This window comes from Bison bison, unplaced genomic scaffold (assembly GCF_000754665.1).
Source record: "Bison bison bison isolate TAMUID 2011002044 unplaced genomic scaffold, Bison_UMD1.0 scf7180017864162, whole genome shotgun sequence".
NCBI lineage: Eukaryota > Metazoa > Chordata > Mammalia > Artiodactyla > Bovidae > Bison > Bison bison.
In genome coordinates, this window is record NW_011494734.1 from 1,683,876 (window position 1) to 1,696,744 (window position 12,869).

A 12,869-nucleotide genomic window follows, 5' to 3' on the forward strand; every position below is an offset into this window, starting at 1 on the left:
TCCTCAGGACAGCACCTCAGTACAATAGCTGATCCACGTGGGTAGAAACTACAGAACATCTTCTCGAGTTTAACTCAAAGAAGTAACAGCTCAGAAGATAATTATAGAATTAAAAAAAAAGCAAGTCAGGATAACGGTGGTGGTGGTAGTTTAGTCGCTAAAACGTGTCTGACTCTTGCGACCCCACGGACTGTAGCCTGCTAGGCTCCTCTGTCCATGGGATTCTCCAGGCAAGAATACTGGAATGGGTTGCCATTTCCTTCTCCACGGGATCTTCCCAACCCAGGAATCAAACCTGGGTCTCTTGCATTGCAGATTTCTTTACCGACTGAGCTATGAGGGAAGCCCTCAGGGTAACAGTATCTTTAATTATATTTTGTTGTCAACTAAAGAAAGATGCTTCTTTTTTCTGGGGTGAACATGTATCAGTGTACACCAAAATTCTATTTTTCTGCAGCGATTATGCTATAAACTGGTAGAAAAGTCAATAGGCAGCTTACTCTACTCACCAAGAGAGCATGAGCCCTGAAGAGTGGTAAAAGCCCCAGGTGCCTTGTTAATACACCCATTAAGTCACCAAAAATTCTATATACCAGTGAGGTGAGGGGTCAACCAGCCCATGTGAGAACATGCAAGGAAAATTTCTAATTACCAAGGACACATTTTCATGTTAGTTTAAAATTTAAAGTTTTGGTAAAGTTGTTAATTCAAATGATTCTAAAATTCCATTCAAGAATGTATTTCTCATTGCTGGAAGAACAAATAAGTATTTTAACATAATTTAGTGGAATGAAGAATTGTGAACCAATTAAGATAGAGTTGACTCGGGGGGGAACAAATTACAGAAACTTCTAAATTAAAATAAAATGAGGTGGGAAGAACCTGAATAAGAGGTGACTGATTTTAACTGGTGCAGAATGCTTCAGATGGTTTCTTTAAACATGTAAATCTTAAAACATTAAAAACAACAAAAAATCAAGAAATGCATTTAAAGGTTGGAACACTTGGGACTCAGTTCAGTTCAGTTGCTCAGTCGTGTCCGACTCTGTGACGCCATGAATCGCAGCATGCCAGGCCTCCGTGTGTTATCACCAACTCCCGGAGTTCACTCAAACTCACGTCCATTGAGTCAGTGATGCCATCCAGCCATCTCATCCTCTGTCATCCCCTTCTCCTCCTGCCCCCAATCCCTCCCAGCATCAGAGTCTTTTCCAATGAGTCAGCTCTTCGCATGAGGTGGCCAAAGTACTGGAGTTTCAGCTTTAGCATCATTCCTTCCAAAGAAATCCCAGGGCTCATCTCCTTCAGAATGGACTGGTTGGATCTCCTTGCAGTCCAAGGGACTCTCCAATACCACAGTTCAAAAGCATCAATTCTTTGGCGCTCAGCTTTCTTCACAGTCCAACTCTCACATCCATACATGACCACTGGAAAAACCATAGCCTTGACTAGACGGACCTTTGTTGGCAAAGTAATGTCTCTGCTTTTGAATATGCTATCTAGGTTGGTCATAACTTTCCTTCCAAGGAGTAAGCATCTTTTAATTTCATGGCTGCAGTCACCATCTGCAGTGATTTTGGAGCCTAGAATAATAAAGTCTGACACTGTTTCCACTGTTTCCCCATCTATTTCCCATGAAGTGATGGGACCAGATGCCATGATCTTAGTTTTCTGAATGTTGAGCTTTAAGACAACTTTTTCACTCTCCTCTTTAATCAAGAGGCTTTTTAGTTCCTCTTCACTTTCTGCCATAAGGGTGGTGTCATCTGAGGCTACTATTTCTCCTGGCAATCTTGATTCCAGCTTGTGCTTCTTCCAGCCCAGTATTTCTCATGGTGTACTCTGCATATAAGTTAAATAAACAGGGTGACAATAGACAGCCTTGACATACTCCTTTTCCTATTTGGAACCAGTCTGTTGTTCCATGTCCAGTTCTAACTGTTGCTTTCTGATCTGCATATAGGTTTCTCAAGAGGCAGGTCAGGTGGTCTGGTATTCCCATCTCTTTCAGAATTTTCCAGTTTATTGTGATCCACACAGTCAAAGGCTTTGGCATAGTCAATGAAGCAGAAATAGATGTTTTTCTGGAACTCTCTTGCTTTTTCCATGATCCAGTGGATGTTGGCAATTTGATCTCTGGTTCCTCTGCCTTTTCTAAAACCAGCTTGAACATCTGGAGGTTCATGGTTCACGTATTGCTGAAGCCTGGCTTGGAGAATTCTGAGCATTACTTTACTAGCGTGTGAGATGAGTGCAATTGTGCGGTAGTTTGAGCATTCTTTGGCCCTTTCTTTAGGATTGGGACTAGTGGCAGTGGAAGGGATGTTGTGGGAAGCTACTGAAACCAAGAAATTCAAAATCTAGATTATTTCTTCCTTCTGTCTATTCATTAACTCAAATATTGCTTGAGCACCTGATAAAGGACATTGACTCTGGCAACACACAGAGCACTTCTTAATCAACTTTTCACTTGTCCACACCTGTCCGACCACTTCCAAGAGGCGGAGCTCCTCCTCTTGCAGGCTTGCCTGGCTCAGTGGTCTCTACTGCCTGATCCTTTGAGGTTCACACCCCTCCTTATTGCTGCCTCCTGGCCCCTTCTGTTCTGTGAGCACATTGGCACCTTAGTTTTCCTCTCCACTACGACTCTGGATAATTAAAATGTCCACCTATCAAACCCACTTATCTCTAGGTTTTGTGACCTTGCTTTTGTCTCCAGTGATCTTTCTCTCACTTAGCCACTGTAAGGTCATTCCTTAGACTGTATCACAGCATAAACTTGCTCCTCTCAGATCAGGCGAGGGTTTTTTTTTTATTCTTCCTGACTTGCTTAACAACTCCCAGTAGATGAGAGCTGCCGTCAGACTGCTGTCTTCACAACACTGTATGTTGCCTTCACATCCTTAACATATTCCATTTAGATACCACAGGACCATTTTTCAACAACTCAATTTTAGTAATTATTAAATTATTATCCTTTGTTCTATCAGACTTACCTGGAAAAATCCCACATATACCTATCTTCTCTGTACCTAGGCATCAGGGTGTTACCAGGGAGAGGAACAAAAATAAAACCACAAGAGACAGATTTCACTGTAAGTTCTGTCACCATTCTATAGTTCTCCAATACCTGTGGCCACTTGACTCTCCGTAAGAATTGTTTTAAAACATCCATTTTAATCTGCTCTGGTCTCAAATTTCAGAGAAAACCAAAGCCTGCACACAGTCTGGCTTCTTCTCCTTTATCTTCTAGATTACAAACACTCTTAGACAGCTAGTGGTTCTTTTCACCTGTGTTTTGGACTCCATGGTCCTCCACCTTTTTTGGAACCTAATATCATACTGATCTCTTTAACTCTTTGGTCTTCAATTTTTTCCAATTTCCCACATCCTTCTCAGAGATAAAGTACTAGCTACAAAGGGAAAGGGAGACACGCTGTTGCCTCATTTGCTCCTCCTCTATACATCCAGCACTCAGGAGTAGCTTCTTTCTGACCTCTACCTCCTCTACTACTGGGAGAGAATGTCTCTAAGCTGCCTATTGCTACCAAGAGGTCAAATCCAATAGCTGCTTTCACATCCCTCACTGAACTTGATCTCTCAGTAGTAGTCAACACCTGTGCAGGATAATGCCCCTCCCCTGGGCTTTCATGATTCTCCTCCTGGCTTTAACCTCTTTAGCTACTGCTTGTCAGTCTCCTTTGCTGGCTCATCTGCCACTTAACTTTTGAGAATACTTATGCTTTTGCCCTAAGCCCTCTTTTCTTTATAGCAGAGATTCATGCATTTTTGTTTAAAGGGCCATATAATAAAATTATTTTAGGCTTTGGAGGCCATAAAGTCTGTCACAACTAATTAACTCTGCCATTGTAGCATGAAAACAGCCATGAACAATAATTAAATGAATCGACGTGGTTGTGTTCCAATAAAACTTTATTTAGAAAACAGATGGTGGGCTGGATTTGGCCTACAGCCTGTGGTTTGTTTATGCCATACTCTACACCCTGCCTAGAGACATATCCTCTTAAGTCTCCATTGACCATCTATACATCAAATTCATGTCCAAATCTGTGTCTTCAACTACCTAAAACCCACATTTAAATGTCTGAGAGGGCATCTCAAATCTTATCTGACGAATTGTGTTCTTTGACCCCCAATCTGATCTCCCTCCAGTGTCTTTACTAAAAGGCACTGCCATATGTTACACAAGGTAGAAAGTAAGAGTCATCCTAGAAATTTCTCCCTCTTTCATTCTCTTAATTCTCTGAACTGGAAGAATACCTAAAAAAGGTAACTCTGGGAATGCCATTATTTGAAGCACACAGTCAAATTTAACATTTAACTAATAGAGCTAAACTTTATTTCCATGTTTATTACATGTTTATCTTTGATGCTGAATACATATTAGATTGATTTAACATACAACTTGGGAGAAAAGCTGACATTCTCCACTGAATGGGTTAAAAAGGAATGTAAAACTACAAAATACTTGTTTAAGTTTGAATTCTAAATTATGGCAAACAGAACAATAATTACCTTGCTGTTTTCTCTTTCTAGTTTTCCAAGATGGATTTCCTTATAAAATTTTCGTAACAATTTACTTCAAGAAAAGAAATAAGGGATAATCATTAAAACCATTTTAAGTATAGAGTACAAATAAAGAGTCTTAATGCAGAACTCCTATCTTCTATTTAAAATACAAATATTTCATGATATTATGAATTGAGGGGGATTAATTGCTAACTGCAAATCTAATGATTTAGAGCAAACTCATACATGCCATTTGCTTTTGTCTGAAAGATTAAGCTGATTTACAGGTGACACAATAGAGCTCTATTTGGTATCCACGTTAACCAGCTGCGTCTCAGAATGGAGATGGCCAAAATACTAAGTGCTTACGTGATGGAGATTTGGGATTAATCAATTCCAAGTGGCTGAAAGCTAACACAGTTAATCATTCCATCCCCCCAATCATTGGCCATGTACAAATGTACAGATTTTAGCATTCAGTGAAAAGTATTAAAACCCCTCTAGATACTCTACAATTGCTGAAATTCACTGTACAAAGACTGTTGTCTATAGTATAATTCCAGTGTTTAATAAAATCAAAATTATGAGTGGTTATCAAAGTTGTTATTGGTAAGTTTCCTTCCCTTTGCTGTAGCCCCTTAGCACATTTTATGAAGAACTATGTGTTCTTCTTACTATTACTCTTCACTTGGATACATTTAAAAAACAGTAATCACTTTAAAATTATTTTTTACCAGGGATGGGATTACAGGATGAAAACTTTTCCTGGGAGTGTGGCTGATGCCTACTGTTACTAGACAAGTAGTTAGAATCATCTGCAAAAATCCATCTTCTTCTTAATAATGCTTATAAAAGATGCTTAATAAAGATAACATCTCTAATTAGATTACTTTAGTGACAAAATACCTTCTCATGTAACTGTTTAGAACAAATAATATATGGCTTTTCAATTTGTAAAATTTCACTTTAACGTCATATTGTTAAAGCTCTTCTAAATAGTCTTCTAATACCAGACTCTTAAATGAAAACAGAGAAGACAAAAGAGAAAAACTCTATGTATCAAGGCACACTCTTTTTCTTACAACAGGGGTTAACATACTTTTCTATAAAGGGCCGGATAATAAACATTTCAGGCTTTATGGGTTGTAGGATCACTATTACAATGATTCAACTTCTACTGTTGTTGGGAGAAGGCAGTCATAGACAGAATGTATTTACAAAAAAATAGTCTGAATTTGGCCTGCTGGCCACAGCCTTAGAACAGAAAGGAATCTACAAAACCCTGGTCTCTAGTCAGGTGTGATGACTGACTCAGAATCTAGTAGTTAATCACTCTAGAACATGTCAATGTTGAACACTTTGAATTCAGCCAAATTCAGAATCAGATCAGATTCTTCTTTTCAAACTCATGTCATCTTATTTTTCATTTGGGATAATTTATCTTCATTTAAGTAAGTACTTGAGCATTATTTATTGAGGGATTCAGTTTAAAATTAGTAAGTGATGTCCATAAAATTGAATATCCAATTTTTGAAAAACTTAATGAAAAATATAACAATCAAAACATCTAAAATAAGTACACTCACTACCCATTCCACTAATTCATTTCAGTCATAGCAACTATAGAATAGGAAAAATAAATTCATAAGTGTAATTACTTTAAAATAATTACTTCCATATTTGTCAATATTTTACATTTATGTATATATTCTATAGTGTAAGCAGAAATTCTCTCTAAAAATCTCCTTAAAATCTTGAGGTGCAGAGCCACAGGCAATATCTGACATATTAAACTGCAGTACAGGCCTGTCAATTTGGCATTTCACTGGTACAATACAATGACCAACTTGTATAATCACTGTACAGTGCCTAGACATTCCAGTAAGAACCATTATTTTCTTTAATGTAGAATGATTAATACATAGTCTACAAGGGGCAGTGAGGTTTAGTAATTCTGTTGGGTATATCCTGACATAATTTCAAATTGTACAATAACACAAACAACTTTGTTAAGGCCATGTTTTATTTGCTGATTAATGGACAAAAGGCAATGTATTTTCAAGTATTTTCTTGAAAGTCTGTGCTCATAAAAATCATGAAAAGTTGGAAAGACTGTTAAATCACTGAAACTTTAAATATATCTTACACAATCTGTTTGTACAAAAATACAAGTTAAATATAAACATAAAGCAATCATGATAATTTTATGCAAATCTGTTTTTATGTGATCTTCAGTTATATATAAAAGTTTCTTGGTTGTTTGTGAAAAGATCAATACCAGATTGAATTACTATCTATTGGCAAAGGGCCCTAAAAAGCTTACTTTAGCAATTATCTTTTACATGGTTAAGAGCATTTCCTAATTTGAGATCACCTAAACACTGGAAAAAAGAAAAAAATGAAAAGGGCAGTATGTCCATAAACCAACAAATAATTTGGCTGTAACGTATCATAAAACACAAAGAACCCCCACACATCTGTACAATAAACATTATGTATTACATACTCACACACACAGGGGTACACATGTGTGCATGCACGTAAACACACACACACGCATACGCAGGCACACACACACACACACACCCAGTCATAAAACAAAGCCTAATGAGGTGCTGCTTCCAGTTCGATATTCAGCTGTGCATTTTTTCTTACTTCATCAAAAGAATAGCTTTTTGTCACCTTCCCATTCTTGAAGACAGTGTGAAGAAGATCCTACACAAATATAACAATATTGAAATTTAATGGTTATATTAGGCCATCAAACAAAATTTTTCAGTAATGCTTAGATGAATTAGACTGAATAGTCAAATACAGACATGCTGATAATGTTCAAATTATGAAATGATTTTATATAGAAAGGATGCTGATGGAGCTGGCAGAGGAGGCAAGACCCAGATCTAAAATGGAATGTAGACATGTTTAACTTTCTGAAAAGGAATGATTCAAATATTACATTCTTAAAACAGTTTTCCTTAAAGGCAAAACAAATCTAGTAGATGCTTACTGCTTTGGCTGCCCAGAAGCACTATGGCTGTTGCTAATAATCATGACGGACAGATCGGCAAGGAAAGCCTGCCAGACCGTCCCTGTTCCTAGCCAAGAGACTCAACACCGATTAAACTTACCAACCTGGAATTTACTAAACTTACTAATCATAAGCTTTTGCCTTAAACAAACAAAGTGAAAGTGAAAGCGAAGTCCCTCAGTCAGGTCCGACTCTTTTCGACCCTGTGGACTGTAGCCCACCAGGCTTCCTTTGTCCATGGGATTCTCCAGGCAAGAATACTGGAGTGGGTTGCCATTTCCTTCTCCAGGGGATCTTCCCGACCCAGGGATCGAACCCAGGTCTCCTGCATTGGAGGCAGACGCTTTAACCTCTGAGCCACCAGGGAAACCCATCAAACAAACAAAAGTCAACCCTAAAAATAAGAAACCAAACCCAAACAGAAACATTAATAGATACTGATTTCTTGACTAATACATAGTCACTGATTTTAAAGACTGTGTATATTCCAGAAGTCACTGACACATGTAATCCATTTGATCCATATAAGAATAACAAAGACAAATTAAGAGAATTAAGACTAAATTCCCTTTTGAGTCTGGCAAAGCATTCCTATCTTAGTAAGGAATTATTGCCTCTAGTTTTTCTTGAAAAATCCATAGAAGTAATCTATTGTGCCAGAGTTTTTCATTTCATCTGAAGGTGAGCACATAACATTATCTAATATTTGTCACTATGTTGTTTCCTTTTTATCCTTTTTCTATTGAAATATAGTTGATTTACAATACTAGTTTCAGGTGTACAATGTAATGATTTAATAGATTATAAACCATTTAAAATTATTATAAAATATTGGCTATATTCCCTGTGCTGTATAGTATGTCTTTGTACCTTACTTATTTTATACATATAAGTTTGTACCTCCTACTTCCCTACCTTACCCCTGCCTGCTTCCCTCTCCCCACTGGTAAACACTAATTTGTTGTCTGTATCTGTGACACTGCTTCTGTTTCATTATATCCATTTATTTTTTTAGATTCCATATACAAGTAATAACATTCAGTATTTGTCTTTCTCTGACTTATTTCACACAGCATAATAGCCTCCAGGTCCATTGATGTTGCTTCAAGTGACAAAAATTTCACTTTTAACGGCTGAGTAATATTTCATCATGTGTGCATGCACCACATTTTCTTTACCCATTCATTTGTTGATGGATACTTAGGTTGCTTCCATATCTTGGATTACTGTAAATAATGGTGCTATTATTTCATGTGTGGGTTTATTATTTCATGCACGTTTCAAATCAGTGTTTTCATTTTCTTTGGATATATACCCAGAAATGGAATTGCTAAATCATATCATAGTTCTATTTTTAGTTTCTGGAGGAATCTCCATAGTGGCTGTACCTGTTAACATTCCCACCAACAGTGTATGAGGGTTCTCTTTTCTCCAAATTCTTTCCAACAGTTGTTATTTGTAGACTTTTGGATGACAGCTGTTATTCTGACAGGTGTGAGGTGATACCTTTTTGTGGTTCTGGTGTGCATTTCTCTAACAGTCAGCGATGTTGAGCATCTTTTCACATAGCTGTTAGCCATCTGTATGACTTCTTTGGAAAAAATGTCTATTCAGTTCTTCTGCCCATTTTTTGACTGGATTGTTTTTTGATATTAAGTTACATGAGCTTCTTGGGTATTTTGGATATTAACCCCTTATTGGTCATATTTGCAAATACTTTCCCGTTCTGTAGGTTGTCTTTTTGTTTTGGTAGGTTTCCTTTGCTGTACAAAAGCTTTTGATTAGATTCCATTTGTTTATTTTTCCTTTTATCGATTTTGCCTTGGGAGACTGATCTAAGAAAACATTTCTATGATTTACATTGAGGAGTGTTCTTTTCTAGGAGTTTAATGGAATCATGTCTTACATTTAGGTTCATTACTGCTTTTGACATATTTTACATCTCATTTTGTGTATCACTGAACTGCTTACTGCAGATATAGATGATTTTACTGTCTTTTAAACTTTCTTAGTAAATGCTTGATTTGCTACCTTTACTATACATTTGCCTTTACTGACAAGGTTTTTCCTTTTGTAATTATTATGTTTCTAGTTACAGCATTTTTCTCTCCTGCTTAGATTACTCCTATTAACATTTCTCGTAAAGCTGGTTTGGTGATGCTGAACTTCAGCTCACCTTTTGATCTCTTCATCAAATCTAAATGAAAGTCTTATCAGGTAGAATATTCTTGGTTGTAGGTTTTACTCTGTCATCACCTTAAATATATTGTGCCATCCCTGTCACCAGCAGAATTTCTGCTGAAAAGTCAGATTACAACCTTATGAGAGTTCCTGTGTATGTAAGTTGTTCCTTTTCCCTTGCTGCTTTTAATATTCTCTTTAGTTTTTGCCATTTTAATTACTGTGTGTCTTGGTGTGGTCCTCTTTGAATTTGATTCTTTTGGGGCTCTCTGGAATGCAAGGTCCCCCAGGTTGGAGAGGCTGAGGTGGGGCTCAGACCCCTTGTTTCTTTGGAAGAACCTCTGTAATTATTCTCCTATGGGTTGCCCACTTGGGGATATGGGTCTTGACTATATGGTGATTCTGCCCCTCCTGTCTTGTCATAGTTCCTTCTTTATAGCTTTAGTTGTAGATCTTTTCCTGGTAGATTCTGCCCTTTCTCATCATTATTTATTCTGTAAATAGTTATAATTTTAGCATGCCCATAAGAGGAGTTGAGTTCGTGGTCTTCCTACTCCACCATCTTGAAACAATCTTAGCTATCAGTGTGTTGCTTCCAATCACACTGCTCTTGCTGTGGCATTTTCTTTATGAATTTAACTATGAAAATTTAAATATAATCTATTGAGGAAGGGTGGTTCCTGTTAAATCATAGTGTCTAGATGATCATAAATGGCTTACTGACTCAAATGTTCTAGAGTATAATCCACATACTCTTAAAACCAATGTCTTGTTTTAGTCACAGTTATGACCACGTCTAAAGTAACTTTTGTCCAGCTGGGGTAAACTAATACAGCAAAGTCTCGGTAGTAGAAGAGTTAAATGAAGGCTGTGTAACAGGCTATATATAAACAAATCTAATTCTAAAGGTTTTAGGAACTTGTATGTATTTCTCATTAAAGATAACAGAAAAATCTTACTGTAATAATTATGGCTTAAAATCTTAAAAGAATATAATAAAAGTAACATAAGCAGAATATATGTAGTATAAAGAATCAAAAGTTAAAAAAAAATCAATTATATAATCAATAAAAATAAAATTTTTATGATTTTTATCAATTATGAGTAGTTTCCTTCTAAAAAGGAGTATTTTCTTGTTCAATCCAGTGGCTTATTAATAAAAACTAGAAGTCGAATATAAGTGTAATCTTCTATGTCAATGAGCATACAGACTAAGCATACTATAAATATTTCTAGCTCGGTTGACTTAAATCAGAAAACTTGGTTCATTTATTAGTTATAATCTGAATCAAGTCTGTTTTTATATCTTACACTATTAAGATGCCATAATTTGCCTTTTTAGCCCATAGATGTTGTGGTGAGAATTAAATGAGACTAAAGAAAACCATCTGAACTGGATTCTATTGTTTTGAAAAAATGCAATCATCTTTAACAATATCTTGGAATTTGGAAAGCCCTTCTTTCATCTACTAAAATTACCACGGTTTTACTGTAACATGGACAGCTATGAATAGTCTAAGACCAGCATCCTTTAAGTATGCCTAACTATTCCTGCTCAGAAATGATTCACTGCTAATTGGCAACAGGAGTAAGATTAACTACACACACTTATTGAAGCTCACTCACTCTCTTCTGGTAACTATATGGAACACCATTTTTTTTTTCCTTTTAAAATATTTCACCCAATGTAAAGGTCTCATATTTATTATCTAGCCATTTCTTATTTTTCATCTTATTTTGGTAGGCTAGGTCAGCAATTGTAAACATTTTACAATAACACTCTTGTCCTCCAAGAAAAAGCCTCCTTTCTTAATTTGAAAAGTGAACTTATTACTGTTTAAAAAACAAAACAAACCCCAATCGGCATAGATACATACATGACCGTATTCTTCAAGGTCTCCTTTTCCTTCCTCAAGTGTAACAAAATTTCCTGCTGGTGTCCTATGTAAAGATAATCGGCCCTTTTTGGACCTTTTGTTGGGATCAGCAACTGGATCCTTGAAGACGTTAATCTGGAATCCAAATTAAAGTTAGAGAAATAGAAGACTAATCATCAGAAATGTTCACTCAAGTCACATTAAAAAAAGTATATATAAAATTTAAATAAATTTTAAGGTACTTTGCAGGTATAACTAAGCCAATCTGCATCTAGCTCTTAGAGATATAACTCTAGCCTGTTGTGGAGGAGAGAGTCCTCTGTCAGGAAAAAGGTATGAACCAAATCCAAATCTTTGAAATCCTTTCATACTAGTGCAGAATACTAATAACTCCATCTGAGGTAAGTCTTTGAGGTCAACAATGTGACCCTTAAAGTATCCCCTTTTCTATTATGCATTGCCCTTAAACTGATCTAAGTATAGCAAGCACATGCATGTTACTGAAAAATAAATCCATGTATCTGTGGCAAGGGTACTAGGATTTTACTACAGTAAAGGCTTGCTCACTTCATAACTTTTCCCCTTTTGTTACTTTTTATTCTATTAGTGATATCTTGTTACCATGAGAAGCAAAGACAACCTTGAGAACCTAGAGACCTAGAGCACAGTGTTTTAGGATCAGAAAGGTAGAAGGCAACTGGAGGAGCAGAAGAAGGAAACCTAGAACTCTCCAAAGAATGATGGAGGTGAACTAAGGTAGGGAACCAATCCATGTTTCTTTTTTTTTTTTTTTTTCTGAGCTATGGTTTTGGCCCTTTATTCTGTTAACATAGTAGACTTCATTGATTAATTTTCATGTGGATCCCCTACACACATCATCGAAAAAGCGATAGAGTTCCAGAAAAACATCTGCTTTACTGACTATGCCAAAGCCTTTGTGTGGATCACAACGAACTGTGGAAAATTCTTCAAGAGATGGGAATGCCAGACCACCTGACCTGCCTCCTGAGAAACCTGCATGCAGATCAAGAAGCAACAGTTAGAACTGGACATGGAACAACAGACCAGTTCCAAATTGGGAAAGGAGTACCTCAAGGCTGCATGCTGTTATCCTGCTTATTTAACTTATATGCAGAGTACATCATGAGAAATGCTGGACTGGATGAAGCACAAGCTGGAATCAAGATTGCTGGGAGAAATATCAATAACCTCAGATATGCAGATGACACCACCCTTATGGCAGAAAGTGAAGA

At 36.7% G+C, this 12,869-nt stretch overlaps 1 protein-coding gene across 1 annotated transcript in view; it reads right to left on the reverse strand.

Moving 5' to 3' along the window:
• Positions 1-3,915: 3,915 nt before the first annotated feature.
• The window catches only part of NAMPT (nicotinamide phosphoribosyltransferase), a 41,691-nt gene continuing 32,737 nt past the window's right edge, over positions 3,916-12,869 (reverse strand). Inside the window, exons 12-13 of the mRNA XM_010841499.1 lie at positions 11,617-11,751; positions 3,916-7,245 (exon numbers count right to left, since the gene is read on the reverse strand). Coding sequence (XP_010839801.1) covers positions 7,135-7,245; positions 11,617-11,751 — 246 coding nt within the window. The 3' untranslated portion in view covers positions 3,916-7,134. The remainder of the gene's footprint in view (positions 7,246-11,616; positions 11,752-12,869) is intronic.